Source organism: Mus caroli, chromosome 6 (genome assembly GCF_900094665.2).
Source record: "Mus caroli chromosome 6, CAROLI_EIJ_v1.1, whole genome shotgun sequence".
NCBI classification, from domain to species: domain Eukaryota; kingdom Metazoa; phylum Chordata; class Mammalia; order Rodentia; family Muridae; genus Mus; species Mus caroli.
In genome coordinates, this window is record NC_034575.1 from 23,265,182 (window position 1) to 23,288,172 (window position 22,991).

Consider the following 22,991-nt stretch of genomic DNA (forward strand, 5'->3'; position numbering starts at 1 on the left):
AGCCACCATGTGGTTGCTGGGATTTGAACTCTGGACCTTCGGAAGAGCAGTCGGGTGCTCTTACCCACTGAGCCATCTCACCAGCCCTGGGTTACACTTGTAACTGCAGTTACAATCCAAGCAGCTGAGGGTACTTACACCTACTAACACACACACACACAATTGTTACAAATAAATCTTTCTGGAACCTGGCACGGTGGCACACATCTTTAATCCCAGTACCTGGAAGGTAGAGACAGGAAGATCTCTGTGAGTTAAAGGCCATCCTGGTCTACCTAGTGAGTTCCAAAACATCCTGTGCTACATAAAGAAATCTGTCTCAAAAAAAAAAAAAAAAAAGGNAAATAACGTGGAGATCAACAGAGGATGATACTTAATATCTACCTATGGCCTCCAGATTCACACATGCACCTATGCACACATATGCACTACAGCACACACACACATTATTAAATCTCAAGAGTTTAAGGCCATGTAAGACTGCAGAATGAAACTCTGTAAAAACAAATAAATTCCAACAACTAAAAAATAGGCCTCACTGAAGCTGTGAGTAGGATTCCTATGGACTGAGAGATTTACAGGGGAAAATAGATGGAGGGGTTCGTGAGTACTCACAGAACTTGAGAGATTCTGGTGTGCCATTGCAAAGAGGGGTGGTTATAAGTAAGGTTCCGCATACTGCACATCTCAGAAGGCTAGGGTGCTGAATGTTTTCATCATAAAGAAAAGGACAAGTGTTTGAGAAGGTATGTGTAACCTGACTTAGTACACGATACAGGCTTAGAAACAGATCACAAGATACCTCATTAATATGCACACATTTTATGTTCAATAGAAATACAGATAGTAGACAGAAAGATCTGAGCATGATGGCACACAACTGTAACCCAGCTCTTGGGAAGTAGAGGCAGGGACATCAAGCATTAAAGGTTACCCTTGGTTACGCAGCAGGTTCAAGGCCAGCTACCCAAGACCCTTTCTCAGTAAGACAAACACAGGGCTGAAGAAATGATCATTCAAATGGCAGGTAACAAGCCTCTGAAACCCCAACTCAAGGGTTCCAATGTTCTCTTCTGGCCTCTATCGGAACGGCACATACATGGTGTGCAGAAACACAAGCACACAAAACACCTACATACATAAAAAATTTAATTTTTAGTTTTTATTTTTCAAGACAGGGTTTCTCTGTGTAGCTCTGAATGTCCTGGAACCACTAGGTAGGCAAGGCAAACTCAGAGATCGACCTGCCTCTGCTTCCCTAGTGCTGGGATTAAAGGCTAATATAATAGCCTGTGCCATAACACCCAGGTATAAAATCATTTTTTAAAGAACAAAAATAAAGGCCAGGCAGTGGTGGTGCACGCCTTTAATCCCAGCACTTGGGAGGCAGAGGCAGGCGGATTTCTACAAAGTGAGTTCCAGGACAGTCAGTGCTATACAGAGAAGCCTTGTCTCAAAAAACCAAAAAAAAAAAAGATAAATTTGGAGGACTATATTAATACTACTATACCACCAGTGGTGTGAGATAGATAGGTAGATAGATAGATAGATACATACATACATACATACATACATACAATATACATACATACATAGGTAGATAGATTAGATAGATAGATAGATGATACATAGATACATAGATAGATAGATAGATAGATAGATAGATAGATAGATAGATAGATAGATAGATACATACATACATACATAGATACATAGATACATAGATACATAGATAGATAGATAGATAGATAGATAGATAGATAGATAGATAGATAGATAATTGCTGGGCATGGTGGTACATGCCTATATTTAATTCCAGTAGTCCAGAGGCAAAATTAGGCAGATCTCTTAAGAGTGTGAAGATAGCCTGGTCTATATAATGAGTTTCAGGTCAATCAAGGCTACATAGTGAGATCCTGTCTCAAAAATAATTTAAATTTCTACCCTAAAACTGCCCCAATTGTTGTTTTCTTAAAAGTCAAACACAATGTAAAGATAAAAGAGAGAAAGATAGAAGTGGGCCGATGGGGGTGGGGAAGGCAGAACACATCAGGTCATGACAGCAGAAGGGAGGGGATGGGGGGCCGAAAGATCTAAGTAGTGAAGAACAGGAGGGATGGGAGGACAAGGTGTGGGTGGTGGGTAAACAAAAGTAAAGGGGAAACCAGATGAACACCTACAACTCTATTAAAGATGTACAATCTTGGCCCCGGCATCATGGTCGCACAGACCTTTAATGCTAGCACTTGAGAGGCGGAGGCAGGAGGAACTCTGTGAGTTTGAAGCCAGCCTGGTCTACACAGTGAGTTCTAGGAAAGTCAGGACTACAGAGAGAGCTGGTCTCTAAATAATGTATAATATTAATCTTTTTAAAAGTTTTAAATGGATGTGTCCTCCATGGATGAATAATTAATTCTTCTTCTAGAAGCCATGGATTATTAAATAAAAATCCCAGTCCCTGGTGTAGAACGTCTCCCTACAAGTTATTAGCTAGGAAGTCCCCAAAGGCTCCCCCAAAACAATACAGGCTATTGGCATTTCTCTTGGTTTTCCACCCAAGCTTGATGGTAAGACTTGGTTGCTGAAGACATTGTGTAATTTAGTCTCACAACATAAAGAAATGAAGCTGGAAATGGGCTGCAGGCATCCTTCCTACTAGCTAACCTTCACTGTGTCAGAAGGTGCTCTGCAGGCCATTGGGGTGGGGGCTGGGGGCAAGCTATCAACATTCTTACTTGTACATCAGCCTCCTATGAGCTACAATAATGACCTGCCAGGGAAGGTGTGGTCTCCAGTGTAATGGTGACATGCTTGTTATGGGGATTACCAACCTCCTTAGGGTTGAAGTTGAGGCCCATGTCCCAGAACACTAGGTTCTGGAAACCTGATCAAGGGAGAGCCTGTGGTCGCAGGTCCCAGGGAGAAACCTACTAGTGTCGTTTAGCTGGATGACCTTGTCCAACTGCCTTCTAAATATTCATGCCTTATCCTGAGATCAATGCTGAGCCCAGCCACCACCGGGGAAACTTCCTGTTGCAGCAGGTCGTGATTACTGCAGAAACTTCTAAGTGGTCGAAATACTTGAGCAAGAGACTCTAAGGGGCTGGAGAGATGGTTCAGTGGTTAAAGGCAATTACTGCTCTTCTAGAGAGTTTCCAGGTTCAATTCCTACCATCTACCTGGGAACTTGCTATTGTCTGTAACTCCAGTTCCGGGGGATGTGCCAACCTCCCTGACTCCTCGGGGTACAAGGTATGCATGTGAAACATTGTCAAACATGCAGGCAAAACACTCATACACATAAAAACAAAAGTTAAAAGTTGGGGTTTTTAAATTTAAAAAAGGAGAGAGAGAATATTTAAGCTCAGCAAACACTAGCCCTGGAAAAGCAACTGTGCCTGTGGTTGTTTCTGTCCTTCCTAGAGCCACCTAGAAATACCAGCAACCCCCGGATATCTTCTCAGAGGGAGCAAGACAAAGACATGAAGGAAGTCTATTATTAGCTTATTAGCTTGATGTCCTGAGATAACTTTCCAGGGTACCATGAATCCCGATTGTAGTGAAAAAGAAGCACTCATAACAGATTGCTTCTAGGTATGAATAGTAATTATGGAAGCATCAAGCCTACTCACTAAACCCTTTAGAAAGCTTTTCCATCATAGCTGTGCACACACGCTCTCACACACACAATTCCAACCTAAGAAATTTCTTATCTGTCAGGCAGTTAAAGCCCTGAGGTATCCCTCCCTGGAGTGAAGCTCATGGATTTACATAATGGAATATGGATTTGAGCTCAGAGATCAATATAAGGAACTATTTATCTAGCCTTTTCATTCACCATTTATTTTCACACTCTACTTGTGTCCAGATGTATAGACACCACCATTAAGGAAACACAGCTCAAGTCACTCGGGTTTAATGACCGTTGTTATTACTACAAAGACATCACTTCTGTTCCATTGAAGTCTGCTCCCGCAGATAATCAGGTCACCTCCTCCCATCGAAAACATCGTTAATCAAAGTCTTCTGCACCCCAAACCCTCACAAAACAGATCTCGATAATAAAAATAGCAAAAAGATATATATTAATGGCCAAACATTGATCTTTCAGGTCCAAAGGTCTTTATAACCAGGAAGAGCAGACTGATCAAAGAAAAGAATTGGCAACTCATAGTGCTTTGACCCAAATTTTCTGAGAGCTTCTTTCCTTAAAGAACAGAATTAACCAAAAGAAAATAAAGAATAGAATTAACCTCTGCCAGGATCATAGGGCAGAAAGTATTTCAGCTGAACTCTGCTTTTCCTGGGAGGGTCCTAACAGTGTTCTGGAATCTGCAGCAAATTACCTCCTTTTTCCTGTCCTGCAAAAGCAAACACAGCTGGGAATACATCTTGGCAGAAATTCCTCGTATCCCTGCAGGCCCCGGCTTACTGTCCAAATGCTCTGAAAGAAGCTAAGATGTCATTTCTTATCCAAGCTCCATGTTGAAGGAAAGACCATGAAGTCATCACTCCCCCTCTCTGCCAGCCTTAAGCAGGAGAGGTTTGTTTTTAACTCCGTCCTGGACCAAACAGGAGATCGCTAAGCTCACACTGCTGCTCGGGACCCTCTCTGGGATGGGCACAAAGGGCTCAGCTGCTTCCTGGAAGCAAGGTTCCAAGTTCTGGGAGGAACTCACCAGACCTCAGCCCTTTGGACAAACCGTCACTGTTTCTAACTTCCTGGTCTCTTCCTAGCTTGATGTTAATGTCCCCAGAGAATTAAGATAAAAGTGAACCAGATGCTGAATGAGAAGTAATACATACATAGTTACTGTATACGTTCCAAAGTCAGATGACCTCCCCTGGGAGTCACGTTTATTCCTAGCTCTGACCGGAAGCATTATACAATATCTTATTTATTAAAACCCTCACCACTTCCCTAACTCGCACCTCCTACCCCCAGCCTTTCTCCCTAACATGTTCCACATACAGATCACTACGAGATGCTGTCTCAATACTGGCAGTACCCTGAGAGCCCAAGGATAAAACTGCATTAATGGCACTTGGCAGATAATCCCATTCTACTTTGAACTGCTCTGAGTTCAACACAGTGAAGAAATAAATAAGAATGCAAGAGAAGAGGCCGTAGAAATCCGAGCCTGCCCTTCCCACAATAAAAGAGGCACGGAGATTTCAGGAGTTGGTAAGAAAACAAAAAGTATCTATCATCTCTTGCCGGAAGGCCACCAGCTCCCACCGCTTGGGAGCCGCATTAGCACTTGTTTCTCTTCGGGACTGAAGTGCAAGATCGTGAGGATGGCGGTGAGCGTCTGCTGGCGGCCTAGGCTGTCAGGCAGGGTCAGGAAGCGGTAGATGATGTTTTTGAGATATTCCAGGTTGGCTCCCTCCCTGCTCTGGTCCCTCATGTTCTTTTCAATGTGGCTCTGAAGGGCTCCAACCTCCTCTCGATGCCGCTCGCCCTCCTCCAGCAGCCTTTCCTGCAGCTGATGGGCCTCTACCTCTAGCCTGTGTTTCTGCTTCCTCAGAGATGTGATCTCCACCTCCTTGCGGGCCAACTGCTCAGCATAAAGAAAGAAGGTGGGCTCGTTGGCTGCAGCAAGCTGCAGGGCCTGGGTCAAGCTATCTGAGGAAGCTGTGTCAGCTGGGTCCCCAAGACCTCCACCGCCCACTCCTCCCACGGGGCTTCGGCGTCCTGGCAAACCAGAGGACAAGGCCACAGAACGTAGTTGCTCCAGCTCCAAGTCCTTCTCCGCGAGCACAGCCAGGGCCCGGTCCCGCTGCTTGTGTAGCTCCTCCTCCAGTTTCAGTGTGCGGTCCCTGAAGTCCAGCTGGCTGCGCTCCAGTTCCTGCCGATGGAGCTGCTGCAGCCGGGCCAGTTCCTGCTTCCAGTCCTCAGCCTCCTGCTGGTGCTGGCGTTCCAGCTCCTCACAGGACAGCCGCAGGGAGATATACTTGTCCTTCAACTCAGCGAGCTGCTCCTGTGCTGCCTCCAGCTCCTTCCCCAGGTTCCCATCTTTGGTGTTCTTGCTTTTGAGCACAACTTGGGCTCGCATCTTATACCGCTCAAACTCTTCCTTCAGCTGCTTCAGCTCCTGTTGGTAGTAGAGCGCGGTAGCCTTTTCCCCGTCAGCAGCCTCGGAGTTGGCCATTATCTCAGGGTCGCAGAGCTTCTCCACATCCAGGGTCACCTGGCTTTTCCTAGCTGCAACCTGTAGTAGCTTCTTGAGCTTCTCCATCTTGTCCTTCAAGACATTGATATCTAGACTGGATTCATCGCCATGGATGTCAAGAGAGGACCGGCTAGAGGCTGCGAGGGCCAGTGTCTTGTTCTCCAGGTCCAGCTGCAAAAGTCGCTCCTTCAGCTTCTGGATGGCCAGCTGGTCTTTCTGCTTGGCTTTCTCGTAGGTGCCCAGCAGTTCAGACACCTCAGAGATCTGGTTCTCCAGGGCTGCTACCCTTTGCTCTTCTACCTGAGACTGATGGCGGAGCTGGTCCTCTGCAAGGGCTGTCTGCAAAGCAAAGAACAGGTGACAAGGCATCCAGGAAAGTCACAAAACCCTACAGTCAACTGGGTGTGGGGGAGGAGACAGAGAAGTGAACAGGGCTCGGGATGACCCAGAACAAGTGGGAACTGGGGATTTTTAACTGAAGTTCCTTTGTATATGTGCCCTTTCTGCCATAGTTTTCCATTTTTCATTAAGCTTGAATACAAAGTACGTTCCTGTTAGCCACGACTTTCCAAATCATTTAAAGAAACCGTGTAACAGTCGGGCGTGGTGGCGCACGCCTTTAATCCCAGCACTCGGGAGGCAGAGGCAGGCGGATTTCTGAGTTCGAGGCCAGCCTGGTCTACAAAGTGAGTTCCAGGACAGCCAGAGCTATACAGAGAAACCCTGTCTCAAAAAACCAAAAAAAAAAAAAAAAAAAGAAACCGTGTAACATTCTTTCCCTTTCCCAACATGCCTGGAAATCCAAAACCAACCTAGATCCCTCTCTCTCCTGAAAGGGAACACTATAAAACAGTTGAGGCAACCCTCAAATGAGCGTATGCACAAGGCATTTCTTCTGGGGAAATCCCCTTTGCTTCCTCCAGTCACCTTACCTAGAAGCACACACTTCTCAGGACACACACAAGCTTTCCCTACACAGCTGTCACTGTATCACCTCAAGCAGCACGGCTGGTGAGATGCCAACACCCAAGGCCTAGATAGAGCTATCTGGCTTGAACCCAGAAATACTCAGAAACTCCTCATCTTGTTAGAAGGACACCACACAAAGCCACACTTCACAGGACTCACTGATGCAATTTTTCACTTGGCATCAAATATCACTATGCATGTTGGGAATGTGGAACCAGACCAAAGCCCCAGTACTCACGCTAACAACTCACGCTATCTCACCAGGCATCCCTTGACTAGAACAAGACCCTGCCTTTAGTGGGGAGAGGGGTGCCTTTAATCCTAGCACTTGGTATGGAAAAGCAGGCAAATCTCTGTGAGTTCAAGGGCAGACTGGGTTACATGGTAGGACCCTGCCTCATGAAACACACACACACACACACACATACACACACATGCACGCACACGTGCGACGGGAATGCATTACAGTTATAGCTAATGACCAGAAGAGAAAAATAATAATTTCCTATGTAAGTTAAAATGACTATTTGAAGGATATGAGAATAATTACCTTCCTCATTTCTTGCTGCAATTGGGCCTGGAAATGGCTTTTAAGACGGGCAGCCTCTTGCTGAAGCTCCTGCAGCCGGGGGTCTGGTCGGTTCTTCTCATCTCGAATGGTTTGCAGCTCACCTTTCAGCTCCTCTACCTCTCGGGTCAGCTGCTTGGTCTGCAGTTCAAACCCTTCGACCTGATCAGCGGCATATGCCCGCCCTGCCAAGGCTTCTCTGGTCTCTTCTAAGCGAAGTTCCAGGTCCTGGCGCTGGGTCCTCTCCTCCTGCAAGAGCTTCTGGAGCTCGCGCAGCATCAAGGCATGGTCACTCTGCTCCTGGGCACGATCATGCTGCTGTGTAATGAGGCGGGCTTTGGTTTCTGCTATCTGCTCTTGCAGAACCTTCAAGTCTCCCTCCAGACGACCCCGCTCTTCCTCTGCCTTTTTATTGGCATCCTCTAAGTCCTGCTTCATCTTCTTCTTATCCGCCAGGTAAGACGCCTCCATACGGGACTTTTCCTGAGTGACTGTCGCCAAGGAGCTAGTCAAAGTGGCCAACTGAGTCTTCAGCTGATGCACTCTTTTGTCCATCTCACTACCGGCAGATGGCCCATCCCCACTGCTACTACTAACGCCACTCTCTGACCCACTGGCCTCTTCAGACTTTGGGGGAAGTGGTCCACGGGCCGCTCTGTCATCTTCAACCCCAAATTCACCCTTGACACTTGTAAGACTGGCTGCGGTATCCAAGCTAGTGGCAGTTCCGGTGCTGTCCTCACTGTGAGTGGAGCACCGGTCATCCACAGAATCAGGAAACGTGAGACCTGGAGGCTGCACACCTGAGAGGCCTACATCTGCCTCGTGGGATACCGACAGTACCTTGATGCTGGCCTCCAGGGCTTCTTTCTCCTTCAGCAGGCTTTTATAGGCACGCACCACATCCTTGAGTCTTGCCTGGTACTGGAGAAGCTGCTTTTTCTGTGTCTCAATGGTCTCCAAGAGATCCTTCTTACTTGGGCCGCCCCCGAAATTCATCCCAAACTTCTCCATGGGGGTTCTGGAGTGGACTGCTCCACGTCAACGTTCTTGCAGCCCTGGGCAGAGCCACAGGGACAGCTAAAAGTGAAGCAGAGAGAACCGTCTGGCTGCAGGCAATACACCCGGTCCGTCCAGCGGTCCGGGCGGCCGCGGTGGCCAGGCAAAAGCACTGCGGGAGCCAGGCCGAAGGTGGGAGCCAGTTCCAACCTGGAGGCGGAGTGACGCTGGCCTAGCAGGAGCACTCAGCCTAGGCTCTCCAGTACAGGCCCTGAGCCTGTCCCGCCCTAGCCGCTCCTCTGGCCACCGCAACCTAGACCCGCCTCCCTCCGCCCACGATCAGTCCAGGGTTTACACTAAGACCGGTTCCATCACGATTTCCCAACAACTGGAACAGCACCGCTTCCGGGTCCCCTGGAAGTGACGGCAGCAAAACGCCACAGACCCCGCCCCGCCGTGGGCGTGAGATGGGTGTGGCTTCCGCACCCAGTGTCTGCCGTTGGCCTGGAGAGGGAGTAACCCGTAGGTAAGGCTAGGGCAAGCACCTGAGCAGTGGTTTGGAGATGCCTAACTTTGCCCTCAAGCTACCACCAGTGAGCAACAGGGGGCGACGTCGCACTGCATTTGCCCCAAAAACATAGATGAAAGACGCATCAAACTATTTGGGGCAATGTCCGTCCAACATTTGGGGCAACAGTTAGGACTCATACTAGGAAAACAAGGCCGGTACCTGGTTAACGTAAAGCATAATAGCTCCCTCCCTTAGTTCTGCTTAGTCAGAGGGGCATTATATAGCCATGAGGTCCATCTTGCATACCAGCATATGCTGGAGTCGGGGCTGTGTCACAAGAGTTAACACTTACGGGAACATAGAGTAAAATCTACAGAGGGGTAACATGTCCAATGTCACTCAGCTAGGAAGTTTAGGAGTCCTATCTCAGTCTGCCTCTCAACATACTACATGCTATGCCAGATAGCACCACTGAAGAAGCATGGCCTTGTCCCAAGAAACTCCTAACAGCAAGGACACAGAGATGCAAACAAGTAGCTCACCTTCACACTAGTGTGTCCGGGCATCGTGGAAGTGGTATAAAGGAGATGAGGCACCTGTCGGGACAGAGACTCTTAGGGGAAATGATTTGAAGTTTGAGAGATGAGTAGACTGCCAAGCTCAATGCAGATGTGGGAAACCAGCATGGAGGAAAGTGGAAAGGTGTATAGGGACGTCAGGCATCCGTGAGCCTAACTTGCCTAGGAAGCTTATGGTGTGGGAGAAGGGTGGCTACTGATGAGGCTGGATGGAACAAAGGACCCAACTTAAAGGCATTTCACCTTAGGTGACAAGACATGAAAAGATTTTCACCTCAAGAGCACAGCATCAAGACTCTTGTGGGGTCTGTAAGACGACTCCGCAGTAAAGGCACTTTCCACCCAGGCCCAGTGATCTGACCTGAGTTCTACCACCAGGGCCCACACGGTGGAGAGAGAGAACAGATTCCCACAGGTTGCCCTCTGAGCACTGCACCTCCACACACGAACACGAAATAAAAGTGGGGAGGGAGCCAGGCGTGGTGGCGCACGCCTTTAGTCCCAGCACAGGAGGCAGAGGCAGGTGGATTTCTGAGTTTGAGGCCAGCCTGGTCTACAGAGTAAGTTCCAGGACAACCAGAGCTATACAGAGAAACCCTGTCTGGAAAAAAAAAAAAAAAAAGTGGGGAGGGGCTAGAAACAAAAGAAGATTCCTGTGACATTATGAAGATACCAAGCCTGTGAGGGGGCTCAGAAAGGAGGGGGGGGGGAAGAGATGAAATAAGAGTGACAACGGGTTTGAAGAAAATATTTTTGTAATAAAAATCTACTCAAGAGGCTAAGGCAAAAAGAAAAAAAAAAAAAAAGCCAAGGCAGCCGTCGCATCTCCGTGAGTTCGAGACTAGGCTGGTCTACATAGCAAGTTCCAAACCACCCAAGGCCACATAGTGGACATAGTGTTTCAAAACAAAAGACAATGAGCTACTTTGAGAATCTTTTAAATGTACTTTTCGACTCTATCAAAGCCTTCTCAGGAATGCAAGTTTACCACTTAAGAGTAAAGCAAAGTCCTGCGGTCACTGGAGACCCAGAACAAGTCCCCTTCCAAGCCCTGGTCCCCAGGCGGGCTGCCAGGCCTCGCTAGACTTCAGTTCTTCCGCAAACGCGCCTGGGGGCGGGGCCGGGGCGGACCCGGAGGGGCGGGGCCACGTGACGTCGGGCGGACCCGGACGCGCGGAGGTGGCGGCGGCGGCGGCGCCTCCTCCTTCTGCTGTTGCGCCCCATCCCCCCGCGGCCGGCCGGTTCCAGCCCTCGCCCCGCGTCCCCTGCCCGCGCCCCCGCCCCGGGCCCCGCCATGGGCCTCACGGTGTCCGCGCTCTTTTCGCGGATCTTCGGGAAGAAGCAGATGCGGATCCTTATGGGTGAGGCAGATCGAGCGCGCGGCCCGCTTGGGGCGCCGGCCCCGCCGCAGCCCTCCCGCCCCCGCGTCCCTCCAGTCCCGCTCACCTGGTACCCTGACCCCGAGACACCCCACCGCCAAAGCCTCTGGGGGCCGCGCTCCCGTGCAAGCCAGGATCTGCAGTGTCGGCCCTGGGCCTGAAACCGGGAGCTGGGGCCTGGGTGGGGTGACGCTTCCTCCGCCCCAGCCCGGCTGCTAAGAAGGGAGGATTCCGCCCTTGGAAACGACTTTTCAAAGGAACGCGGCCTTCTTCCCAGGCCCCCTACCTCCCTAGCCCCTCTCGCCCCTCGGGCACTTGAGGGGCAGGAGTTGGCACTCGCCACCCAGACTGCCCTCAAGGCCCGGAAGGTGGAGAAGAGCGCGCACCTGGAGGCCCTCCTGCTCTCCGCCCCCATCACCATCAGCTGGCCAGGCCTCTCCCTGTCCCTGGGCTCTAGGGGGCTCCCTCGCTCCCGTCTCCATTCTTTGCCCCCCCCCCCCCCTTTTCTCCGTTGCAGTTGGCTTGGATGCGGCTGGCAAGACTACCATCCTGTACAAACTGAAGTTGGGGGAGATTGTCACCACCATCCCCACTATAGGTGAGTCCAGGACAAGGAGCTGGAAGCAGGAATGTCACTTTGGGCCTTGTCGGGGTCTGCTCCCACTTCTGCCTAGGCCCTTATCTGTCCCTGACCCTGACACCAGATACGGCTACTTGAGAAATGGGTCACCGTATCTCTAAGCGCCTGATGGTGCCTGAGGCGTGGACCATGAGCCTAGCATATCTGTTGACCTCCGGTCCTCTGGATTCTATTCCACTTGGCCTTGGTGGTCAGTGCCTTCTGGATTTGTGTCCTTTGCAGAGATCGGAGTGGTTTTAGTGAGTTCCTTTAAGGACCTGTTTTTTTCCCCTTTTCACTCAAAAAAAAAAAAAATTTTTTTTTTTCCTGCAGGTTTCAATGTGGAAACAGTGGAATATAAGAACATCTGTTTCACAGTGTGGGATGTGGGAGGCCAGGATAAGATTCGGCCTCTGTGGCGGCATTACTTCCAGAACACTCAGGTGCAGTTGGGTTGGGAGGTGGGGGGACAACCCCTGGGAGAGGGCTTGAGTTAGACCAGGACTGGGCTGTTGGCCGAGGCCTTGGCTGTCACTGCTCTCATCTTTGCTAAGCTTAAGAATTCACCCTCACCTTATTCTGAGAAGCAGAGTTCTAGGGCCATGCCATCTCCTGTAGTTCTCAACAACACAGCTTTTCCCTCCCTCCCTCCCTCCCTCCCTCCCTCCCTCCCTCCCTCCCTCAGTGGTCTCTGCAGACTAGAAGTTTACCAGATGAGAAAGGCTGATACAACTCAAGATGGGAGAAGTGAGACCAGGCCAGGTGAGGGTGGGACCTAGGTAAGAGTGACCCCTTCTGCTTCCTTTCTTCCTTCCCACCCAGGGCCTCATCTTCGTGGTAGACAGCAACGACCGGGAGCGGGTCCAGGAGTCTGCTGATGAACTCCAGAAGATGGTAAATATCCAGCTCCGGGAACCGAGCCCTGGGCTTTTGGACAGAGAGTCCTCTGGGGGGTGGTAGGAAGTCCAGAACACTAAGGGCAGGAGGTTTTCCTTCATGGCACTGGATAAGTCCTATCTTATCCACTTTAGACAGGACTTTTTAATTTCAATCCTTTCCATCCAAGTCTACGGAGTTGAGAGAAAGAGAGAGGGGTTGTCTATGCTAAAGAGAAATAGCATCTCAGGTTACTTGTTCTTTTGTTTTCTGTTGGGATTTTTGTCATCTTTGCTTAGAACAAGTTCTTAAATTAGGATAGTTTGGGTTTTTTTCCTAGAGTTTAGGGGGCTTGAGCTCATTTAGACCTGTGTTGATGTTCAGCACTGTCTTTTTCCTACAAAGAATCTGGGAAATGAGAACTCCCCAACAGTGCAGTCAGCCGGGGGGGCCTTGAAACCACAGGTCCCACCCTCTCTTCTCCCCTCAGCTGCAAGAGGATGAGCTTCGGGATGCGGTGCTGCTGGTGTTTGCCAACAAGCAGGACATGCCCAATGCCATGCCCGTGAGCGAGCTGACTGACAAGCTGGGCCTTCAGCACCTGCGTAGCCGCACGGTAAGGCTCACATCCCCTCGGCACTGGGCCCCGCCCGGGCTCTCCTCGGGAGCCTGGGCGGACAGAGGTGTCCCTTCTCTTCCCTGAGACTGATCTCCTTCTCTCTGTTCCTACAGTGGTACGTCCAGGCCACCTGTGCCACCCAAGGCACAGGCCTGTATGATGGGCTGGACTGGCTGTCCCACGAGCTGTCAAAGCGCTAGCCAGCCAGGGGCAGGCCCCTGCTGCCCGGAAGCTCCCGCGTGCATCCCGGGATGACCAGACTCCCGGACTCCTCAGGCAGTGCCCTTCCTCCCCACTCTTCCTCCCCACAGACAGGCCTCTGCTCCTGCGCCTGCCTGCATGCTCTCTCTTGTCGTTGGAGCCTGGAGCCTTGCTCTCTGGGCACAGAGGGCTCTGCTCTCCTGCCTGCTGGGACCTGTGGAAGGGCTTCCTGGCCAAGGCCCCCTCTTCCAGGGGAGGAGCAGGGATCTGGATTTAATTTGGTTTTGGTTTTGGTTTTGGTTTTTGATTTTTTTTTTTTTTCAGTTTTGGGTGTACCCTTGGGGCCAGGTTTTGGGGGGAGGAACGTGAGGGCTCCGGGTGGTGCTATGATGTGGAACTGGATATTGAGTAATAAATTTGCTGTGGTTTGTACCCGGTGTTGTCTGTTGCCTGGAAGTTGGGAAGCTGAGTTACTGTGGGCGAGGCTGAAAGCCGCTGAATCCAGGAGGGCAGTGCACACGAACCCTTTTCTTCCTCAGCTTCCCCTGGAGGGTTTCTAGGGGGAGGAAATGCCGTGTCTCCCTCAGCTCCGAGGATGGTTAAGTCTATTAGTCCCTTTCTCAGTCCACAGACGAGAGTCTGTTTCCTATCTCTTACCCTAGCTGCTTAGCAGTTAGTTCATCATAGCTTTGTGCACGTGGACATTCAAAAGATAGGCTCCCCAAGACACACGAGCCTCCTGGCAGCCCAACAACATGCATGTTTACAATTACCCTGATGATTCCGTCTATGCCAGGGAGCAACTGTGAGCCGTATTTACTGAGCACTGGTGGAACCTTTGCTGGGAACCACTGGGACTCTGTCTACATGGGAAGATTCCATCACTGCTGAAGCAGGAAGGGCACCTAAAGGACCAGGGCTCTGGGCCATTCTCCAGGCAAGGTTGATTACATGTCTCCCTGTAGATCCCAGCAAAACTTAAACCAGGCCTGTTGTCCCCATTTCAAGTACCTCTTTTTGTCTTTTCAGGATGGTCTAGGTTCTAGGCTGAGGTTTTTCTCCTTGAGCTTTGCAGGAAGTGATCTGGCAGAGCCTGGGGGGAAGGGGAAGGCTGGCATCCTTTCTGGCAGATCTGGCTTTCTGCCCAGCCAGTTCACCTGTAACATGGCTGGGCTTGGTAAAGCCCAGTTCTGGGGTTTCCTCCACCTAAACTATTCTTTCTGAGCCTTTATGGTTTTAAAAGGAACTTCATCCTTAATGGTTATGTATCCAGTTTCCTTGCCTTCTAAACAAAATAATTTCCTAAACAGTTTGACCTTGTCTTCCGAAGGCCCCTAAAGACCAATATATATATTTTTTAACCTTGGCTGACTTGAACTTAAAAAAGAAAAGGAGCTGAGCCAGAGAGAGCCAAGCAGAATGCCCTTGTTAGGAAGTAAATAGGTTGATTCCTATCTTGTTAATAAGAAAGAGAGGGACAGAACTAAAGTCTCAGATTGCAGCACTGATTTCCAGTTTAATTCTACCTCACTGCTTGGAGTTAGGAAGACAAATGCCCAGAGCTCGGGACCCACTTCCTTTGGCCCATGATTGATGCTCCTATTGCCAGCGCCCTTTCCCCACTGTGCTGGTACAAAGGTAACCTTAATAGTCACAATGCTTCTGGGTCACAGAGGTGCTGCCCCCTAGGCCAGACCTCTGCCTGGAAAGTTTCCTCTGGGAACAGCTTCTGGTGGGTACTACGGGCCTTATTCCCGGCCATATGGCCTGTGGGACCTTACCACTGGGGGGAAGCCTGGGCCGGACAGAGTCATCACTTGTGGCACCAGCCGCATGGCTGAGGTGGACTGGATACACAGACATCCAAAGGCGGAGGACCTAAGGGTTGGGCTCATCAGCTGGGCAGGAACCTACCTCACCTTTGAAGCATATAAGAGTTCAGTCACAGCTTCTGCAAAGAGTTTGGGCAGGAGACAGGTAACAAGGCGAACCTGGACTAGAACCAATTTTCTGAATGGGGTGTATGTGTGTGTGTGTGTGTGTGTGTGTGTGTGTGTGTGCGTGCTGCACTTCTCTCCTAATCACTGGCATAGTCTCTGCTGTTGCCAGGATAAGACACTTCTACTCCAGGCTTTTGCTCATGGATCCTCATTGTGCCACCTTCCAAAACTGTTTCCCTAAGATGAAGTCAGTGCTGGCCTGAGTGCTTCAGTGTCCCCTACACTCCATTCCCAACAAAGGGTGGTTGTGTCATCATAAAGCAGAGAGGCAGGGAGTCGAGGCTGGAAGGCAGAACCAGGCATCCAGAGGAAGTTGGACCATAGTACAAGACCCAAGTATTTGCTGACTTGGTCTCTGTTAGAAAACTAAAAGCCAAGTCTTCTCCTGTTAAACAAATTTATCACAGTGTCCCCACAAATTGTACCTCAGCATCTATACCAAGAGTCAGCATCCCTTTCTGGCTCTTCTCTCCTGATGGAGATGTGGACCCTACGAGTGGAGGCACTGGGCCCTGTGTGCTATCCAGGGGCTGTAGGAAGGGTGGAAGAAAGGAGACATGAAGCAAAGCTGGGTTTCTTGTAGGTGCTGGCGGGTTGGGGGCATAAGGAAAAGGAAGGTTTAGCTTCTCTGAGATCCTAGTCTAGAATTTCTCACTGGTTCATTCTCTCTCTCTCTCTCTCTCTCTCTCTCTCTCTCTCTCTCTGTGTGTGTGTGTGTGTGTGTGTGTGTGTGTGTGTGTGTGTGTGTGTGTAAGTACATACCTGTGAGGTCAGAGGACAACTTTCCAGAGTCAGTTCTCTCCCACCTGGCTGAGTCAATCTCTCTCTTGGTTAGCCTACACTCTGGCCTCCAGGCCCCAGACATTCTCCTGTCTCGGCCTCCCATCTTGCCACTGGAATGCTGGGATTACAGATGCTTGCCACTGTATAAGGCTTTTTTAATTATTACATTTTCATTCATTCATTTATTTGTTTGTGTGTGTACGAGTGTGTGCATGCTCATGGGTGTACACGGCACACCTGTGGAGGTCAGAGGTCAACTTGTAGAAGTCAGTTCTTTCTTTCCACCAAGTAGGACCCAGGTCATCAGGCTTGGCAACTTTACCCATAGCACAATCTCACCAGACTGCATCTAGCTTTTAAAACGTGGCTTCCATAAATATTGGCCTGTCAGGTTTTTGAGCCAAGTGCTTTTTACACTGAGCTATCTCTTTGGCTCCCATTGCATCTTAAGAAGTCCTATTGCAGCTGGGTGGTGGTGGCACACGCCTTTAATCCCAGCACTCTGGAGGCAGAGGCAGGCAGATTTCTGAGTTTGAGGCCAGCCTAGTCTACAAAGTGAGTTCCAGGACATCCAGGGCTATACAGAGAAACCCTGTCTCCAAAAACCAAAAACAAAACAAAAAAAATGAAGTCCTATCTCTCTAGAGATGAGCAGCCCATAAATCTTTTGTTGTTGTATTTTTGTTTGTTTGTTTCGTTCTGTTCTGTTTTGAGACAGGCTCACTGTGTATCCCTGGCTGGTCTAGACCTGCCTATGCAAACCAGGCTGACCTTGAACTCACCAAGAACCAGCTGCCTCTGTCTCCTGAGTGCTGGAACTAAAGGCATGCACCACCACCCCCAGCCCAGAAATCTTTTCAATTGTGTTGACTGAGCAAGAAGACATTCATAGCAAGGAGATGTAGATATGGAAGGGAGGCTGACTGGTCTTGTTGGAGGTGCTGCTGGTCCCAAGGGGCGTGGTTTCGGTTGTTGACTTGGTACCACTTATTTCCCTCCTCTTCCTGACACCTCCAGACCTGGGAGCTCCTGGTGAGCAATGAACATGAATCACAGGCTGTGATACGACTAAAGAGCTTGCAGGGCCTCTATCTGCTGTGCGAAGCAGATGGTACTGTGTGCTATGGCAGGCCAAGAACTAGTCACCACGGATGCTTCCTGCTCCGCTTCCACCGAAACGGCAAATGGACCCTCCAGTGCATAATCTCCGGTCGCTATCTTGAGTCCGATGGGGAGGATGTATTCTGCAACTCCAGGGTTCTTTCAGCTTACCATATGTGGACTCCCAGGCCAGCCTTGCATGTCCACGTGATCCTCTACAGCCCCATCTACCACAGCTACGCCCGAGCAGACCACACTGTGGGCCGAATTTGGGTAGACGCAGCAATCCCCTGCCTAGAGGAATGTGGTTTCCTGTTACATTTCCAAGATGGATGTTACCATCTGGAGACTTCTACACACCATTTCTTGTCTCGAGTAGACCGTCTGGTCCCTCAACGCTCATCACAGACAGCTTTTCACATGCAAGTACGACCTCGAGGACTCGTGGCCCTAAGTGATGGAGAAGGCGGCACATTGTATCCGCAGGGTTCACATCTTCTACTGGGCCTGGGCTCTGCTCCCATGAAGGGCGAGGAGTGGTTTGTCCTACAGCACTTCCCGACCTGGGTCAGCCTGAAGTCCAAGTCTCGGAGGTTCCTCTCAGTCATCTATGGCAAGTACTGGGTCCAGGACCATCATAGGGTGGGGGTGGGGAGAGGGCTAGGTGCTAGAAAGAGGAAACTGTGTTCAGGATGTGCCCTAGTTTTTTTTGTTGCTGTGATAGACACCATGCCCAAAACAACTTGGGGAGGAAAGGGTTTGCGGGGGTGGGTGTCGTTGTTGTTGTTGTTGTTGCTGCTGCTGCTGCTGCTGCTGCTGCTGTTTTGGTTACAGTATAACACTGAGAGAAGCAAGGACCAGGAACTGAAACAGAACCATAGAGAAACAGTGACTATCGGCTTGTTCCCCATGGCTTTCCCAGTTTACTTTCTTTTATCACCCAGGGATATTGGCCCAGGGATGGTACTGTCCCCAGTGGGCTGGACCCTGGGCCCTTCCACATCAATGATCAATCAAGAAAATGGTCCCAAGAGACTTGCTTACAAGTCATCTGATAGAAGCGACCCCTCGGTTAAGATTCCCTATCTCGGGATGACTCTTATCTTGTGTCAAGTCAGCAAAACATTAACTGGCACAGGACCACAAGAAATTTTGAACTTTAGTCATAAGAAAGATCCTGGGCAGACTAACACAGATGACAATACAGCTTTAAAGGAAAGCCACCTGAGCTTGTCCAGATTATTCTGAGCAAGCATAAGGTGGAGGAAGGAGAAGTACAGGGAAAGCCAGCAATGAGCACAGCCAAGGGTCTGGGGCGGAGCTAAGAAGGGGCTGGGGCGGAGCTAAGAAGGGGCTGGGGCGGAGCTAAGAAGCTGCTTGCATACCTCCTCAGACGCTGAGGTGTGTGCTGCTTCTGAGCGCTTGACCCAGATGTCCTTGTTCCAGTACGAATGTGACAGTGAGACTCCTACCTTGCAACTTCGTTCAGCCAATGGCTACTACCTAGCTCAGGTGAGACTTTGGTCTTCAATGCAAGAAACTGTAAACTCTGAGCTCTCCCTGTCTAGACTTACTTTCTCCTTTCCCCAGCATGTAGGGCGAGATAAGATTAGATGAACTATAGAGGCCCAGCTCAATAGATATTCATTTTTACTCAATGGGCCCTTTCCGTTAAAAAAAAAAATCAATTTTAATAGCACATTAGTAAAACAAATGTAAATTATATGACATATAGTGTACCTTATATATTGTGTATAAATGTACAAATGATATGTTATATGAATAAATTGACCTACTTTAAGTGTAAAATTTAATATGCCTCAGCAAATGTATATAACCGTGCAACCATACCACAGCCATACCACAAGGTAGAGTGGTTCTGCCTCCATGCAAATTCACAACTATCACCTCCATTTTCCTCTAGCCTGAGCCTTTCCACACCACTGGTCTGTGTTTATTCTGCTGCTCTAGATTAGATTTTCCTGCTCTGGAATTTCATCTAGATGAACTCATATGGCATATGTGCTATACAAACTTTTTTTTTAAGATTTTATTTTATGTATGTGAGTACACCGTCACTGTCCTCAGACACACCAGAAGGGGGCATCAGATCCCATTACAGATGGTTGTGAGCCACCTTGTGATTCCTGGGAATTAAACTCAGGACCTCTGGAAGAGCAGTCAGTGCTCTCAACTGCTGAGCCATCTCTCCAGCCCTATACAACTTCTTTTAGAGAACAGATTGTGCTCAGTCCAACCCGATGTGCATCAGTAGCGCATCAGCTATGCAGTAACCTCTCACACTACTCATAAGCATAAACATGATTTGTTTTATTCGTTCAGTTGCTGTTAAGCACTTGGGCTGTTTACAGTTTGGTCTTATGAATAAAGTTGCTATGCGTGTTCATGTAGAAGTCTCGTGCAGGCTTTTATTCTCTAATATCTTAGATAAGCACCTAAGAGTGGAACTACTGGGTTATATGATAGATAGGTGTTTAATGTCTCTAGACAGTGTCAAACTGTTGTCAGCTGGGTCTGAGGCTGCATGCCTGGAATCCCAGAGCTTGGGCAGTAGAAGCAGGTAGATCCGGCCAGGTAGATCATGAGTCCAAGTCTAGCCTTGGTTTTACATGTGCAAGCGCTTGTGCGTGTGCGTGTGCGTGTGTGTGTGTGTGTGTGTGTGTGTTGCTTAGGCCAACCTAAACTACATAAGATCATATATTAAAGGGAAATGAGGGGCAGAAAATAGCAAACAGTTTTCAGAAACAACTGTGCCATTTTCTATTTTCCTGCAGGGTGTAGGGTTCTAGCTGTTGCCTAACTTCACCAACACTTAGTATTGCCTGGGTTTCATTCACTCCAGTGGCTGCGTAACATTTGATTATGTTTCTGTTAGTGTTTATATTATTTATAAGTGGTTATTTAAGCATCTCTTCAAAATGTATTTGGTAACTGTACATCTTCTTTGCTAGGTGTCTTCAAACTTTTGCCCCCATTTGCTATTGGGCTGGTAGTCTTATAACTGAAATGTATGAGATCTTCATGTGTTCTAAATTCAAGTCCTTTGCCAAATCTATGTGCTGTGCACTCTTTCTCCAGTCTATGTCTTGCCTATGCATTTATTTATTTATTTATTTATTTATTTATTTATTTATTTATTGTTTTGATTTTTTGAGAAGGGGTCTCACTATATAGCTTTGGCTTATCCTACAACTGGTCATGATTTAGACCAGGCTGGTCTTAAACTACAGAGATCTGCTTGCCTCTGCTGGGATTAAAGGCACCTAGACCCCTTTGCATTTTTAATGGCATTGGTTTGGTTTCATTCACCAAGTCCAATTTTTCAAATGTTAATCCTTCCCTATCCCAATAAATCACTGTTCGACCCCTAAGTTGCAAAGTGTTTCTCTCAGGTCTTCTAGCAGGTTTATAATCTAATTTTCACTTTAAATATTTCAAAGTTATTTTGAAGTCAGGATCAAAGTTTCTCTTCTTAAAATATCCTGGTCCCTTTGTTTTATGTTTCTCACTGGATTACACTGCAGACCGAATGAGGTAGGAGACCTGAGATCCCAAAATTATTTCTGTGGAATTTTTTTTCCTTGCAAAGAGGTTTTGAAAGCATAAAGCATACTCTAGAGAATTACAGGAGCTGGGGAGGGGGAGGGGACGGGAGAGGAAGGGGGCGGGGAGTATGTTGGAATTGGGTCCAGGACTGAAAGTAATGGGGAAAAAGCTGGGGTTGTCATCCTTACTCCTGGTCTCTGGTCCCCACATTCTCTCCAGAGGAGGCATCGGGCAATCATCGCTGACGGACACCCCATGGAGTCTGACACCTTCTTCCGAGTGCACTGGAATTGTGGGAAAATCACCCTGCAGTCCCCCAATGGGCGTTTCCTGGGCATAGCCTCTGATGGCCTGCTAATGGCAAATGTCACCATCCCAGGTGAGCCCAGTCACTCTCCTCCCAGTCTAACCCACATCACATACGACTTTTAAATTAGTGTTTATTGCTGTTGCATCTGTATGGTGGGGAGGACGAGGGGAGAGAGAGTGAGTAGGGATGTCAGAGAACAACCCTCGGGAATCCATTTTCTTGGTTTTCCCCTTTCCCTGGGGTTCCAGGGATTGAACTCATGTTGTTAGTCTGCTGTGGCAAGTGTTTTCAACAGAGGACAGTTTTTAAAAAGGGGTTGGAAGCACTGAGTTGAGATCAGGAGCTTAGGGTGTGTGTTCACTTGCCAAGTGCTTGTTGTTGGAACAATACCCTTTTTGTGCTTTTAGTCTGTGACAGAGAATTCTGTTCCGATGTTTTGCAGGGTTGGGGTGGGGATTAAACAGATTAACACATCCCAAAGAGGGCAGAATATTTAAATTTCTTGTGCTCCAGGCCATGCCCAGCCCTTGCAAACATTTTCACAAGTACCTAGTAAGACCTGGCACATAGTAGGTGTTCATTAAAGGTTAAAATACAGACAACATTCTGGGGCTAGAGTGATTTGACGGCTCAGGGAGCAAAGCACCTGCTACCACCAGTGTGAAGACCGGAGTTCTGATTCCCCAACACCCACATGAGAAGCTGGGTATTGTATGGGCACCTATAACCACAGCACTGGAGGGGACCGGAACAGACAGACAAGGGTTGCAGCTTGCTGGCTGCCAACCTTCATGAAAAATATAGAGTTATAGGTTCAGTAAGAAGCCCTATCTCAAGGGGATATGGCCAAGAGTGACAGAGGAGGACACCTGGCACCCTCCTCTGGCTTCCATGCCCATACAAGCACACACAGAAAAAATATCGACAACGTCCTTGAGTATCCTTAGGGCTCCTTTTCTTCCATCTGGGAAATCACGGAGAGCCAGCCTATCCAACTTCCTGTATTTTTCAGGCCCTAACGAGGAGCTGGGGATTCGATTTGCCAATCGCCCCTTTCTCGTCTTACGCGGTCGGTATGGGTATGTGGGCTCCTCCTCTGACCACGACCTGCTGAAGTGCAACATGGATCAACCTGACTGTATTCAGCTATTGCCCTGCCGCCAGGGCATCTATCATTTTCAGGGTGAGCGGTCCTTCTTTCTGATCCAGAGATCATTATCCAGCCCCAGGCCAGACTTTAGGAACAGGTACTCAAGCCAGTGCTCAGCATAAAAAGGAAAACAGGGTTTTGATTTGGTTTCAAACTTCAAGGCTCTAGCGCGGGTTAGCAGAATAAGCGGTGAGGTCCCCACCGGGTCCTCTGGCATTTCTATAGATGGATGTGCTAATGCAGACAGGACACGATCCCCAGAGGGAGGCTAATATGCCTCTGGGGAGCCCTGTTGGAGGTTTTATTGCTAAGAAAATTCCTTTCCAAATGGCCAACCAACCTGAGCTCTTCCCTCCCCAGCACAGGGTGGGTCCTTCTGGTCAATAACATCCTTTGGCACCTTCCGCCCTTGGGGAAAATTTGCCCTCAACTTCTGCATAGAACTTCAGGGGAGCAGCTTGCTCACGGTGCTGGCACCCAATGGCTTCTACCTCCGAGCCGACCGGAGTGGCACACTATTGGCAGACAGCGAAGAAATTACCAAAGAATGTATCTGGGAATTTTAGGTAAGAGAGAAAGATGTCGGGG

General features: G+C 48.9%; 3 protein-coding genes across 5 annotated transcripts in view; 2 read left to right on the forward strand and 1 right to left on the reverse strand.

The window, feature by feature from the left end:
- Positions 1-3,900: 3,900 nt before the first annotated feature.
- Positions 3,901-11,581, reverse strand: Gcc1 (GRIP and coiled-coil domain containing 1). 3 transcript variants are annotated; one of them, XM_029478624.1, is made up of 3 exons: positions 11,245-11,581; positions 7,693-8,790; positions 3,901-6,512 (listed from the first exon to the last, which is right to left on the reverse strand). In XM_029478624.1, the coding sequence occupies exons 2-3, from the start codon at positions 8,722-8,724 to the stop codon at positions 5,208-5,210; spliced, it is 2,337 nt and encodes a 778-aa protein (XP_029334484.1). In that variant the 5' UTR covers positions 8,725-8,790; positions 11,245-11,581; the 3' UTR covers positions 3,901-5,207. The 3 variants fall into 3 exon arrangements, with proteins under 3 accessions (XP_029334484.1, XP_021020045.1, XP_021020044.1); XM_021164386.2 differs by lacking the exon at positions 11,245-11,581 and adding an exon at positions 9,763-10,223; XM_021164385.2 differs by lacking the exon at positions 11,245-11,581 and having other exon boundaries at positions 7,693-9,739.
- Arf5 (ADP ribosylation factor 5) lies at positions 10,953-13,924 on the forward strand. The gene is made up of 6 exons (XM_021164387.1): positions 10,953-11,159; positions 11,695-11,775; positions 12,130-12,239; positions 12,619-12,690; positions 13,163-13,288; positions 13,405-13,924. The coding sequence occupies exons 1-6, from the start codon at positions 11,093-11,095 to the stop codon at positions 13,489-13,491; spliced, it is 543 nt and encodes a 180-aa protein (XP_021020046.1). The 5' UTR covers positions 10,953-11,092; the 3' UTR covers positions 13,492-13,924.
- Positions 13,925-15,098: 1,174 nt separating this feature from the next.
- Fscn3 (fascin actin-bundling protein 3) overlaps positions 15,099-22,991 on the forward strand; it is a 10,773-nt gene continuing 2,880 nt past the window's right edge. The window contains exons 1-6 of the mRNA XM_021164388.1: positions 15,099-15,469; positions 17,293-17,989; positions 18,770-18,888; positions 21,163-21,322; positions 22,266-22,436; positions 22,764-22,969. Of these exons, the coding sequence (XP_021020047.1) occupies positions 15,326-15,469; positions 17,293-17,989; positions 18,770-18,888; positions 21,163-21,322; positions 22,266-22,436; positions 22,764-22,969 (1,497 nt within the window). The 5' untranslated portion in view covers positions 15,099-15,325. The remainder of the gene's footprint in view (positions 15,470-17,292; positions 17,990-18,769; positions 18,889-21,162; positions 21,323-22,265; positions 22,437-22,763; positions 22,970-22,991) is intronic.

Excerpts from the sequence above, each read along its gene's own strand:
- Gcc1 (XM_029478624.1), bottom strand. The coding sequence starts at position 8,724 with ATGGAGAAGTTTGGGATGAATTTCGGGGGCGGCCCAAGTAAGAAGGAT. Across the intron at positions 6,513-7,692 it reads TGCAGCAAGAAATGAGGAAG|ACAGCCCTTGCAGAGGACCA; the intron begins GTAATTATTCTC and ends TTTGCTTTGCAG.
- Arf5 (XM_021164387.1), top strand. The coding sequence starts at position 11,093 with ATGGGCCTCACGGTGTCCGCGCTCTTTTCGCGGATCTTCGGGAAGAAG. Across the intron at positions 12,240-12,618 it reads ATTACTTCCAGAACACTCAG|GGCCTCATCTTCGTGGTAGA; the intron begins GTGCAGTTGGGT and ends CTTCCCACCCAG. Across the intron at positions 13,289-13,404 it reads AGCACCTGCGTAGCCGCACG|TGGTACGTCCAGGCCACCTG; the intron begins GTAAGGCTCACA and ends CTGTTCCTACAG.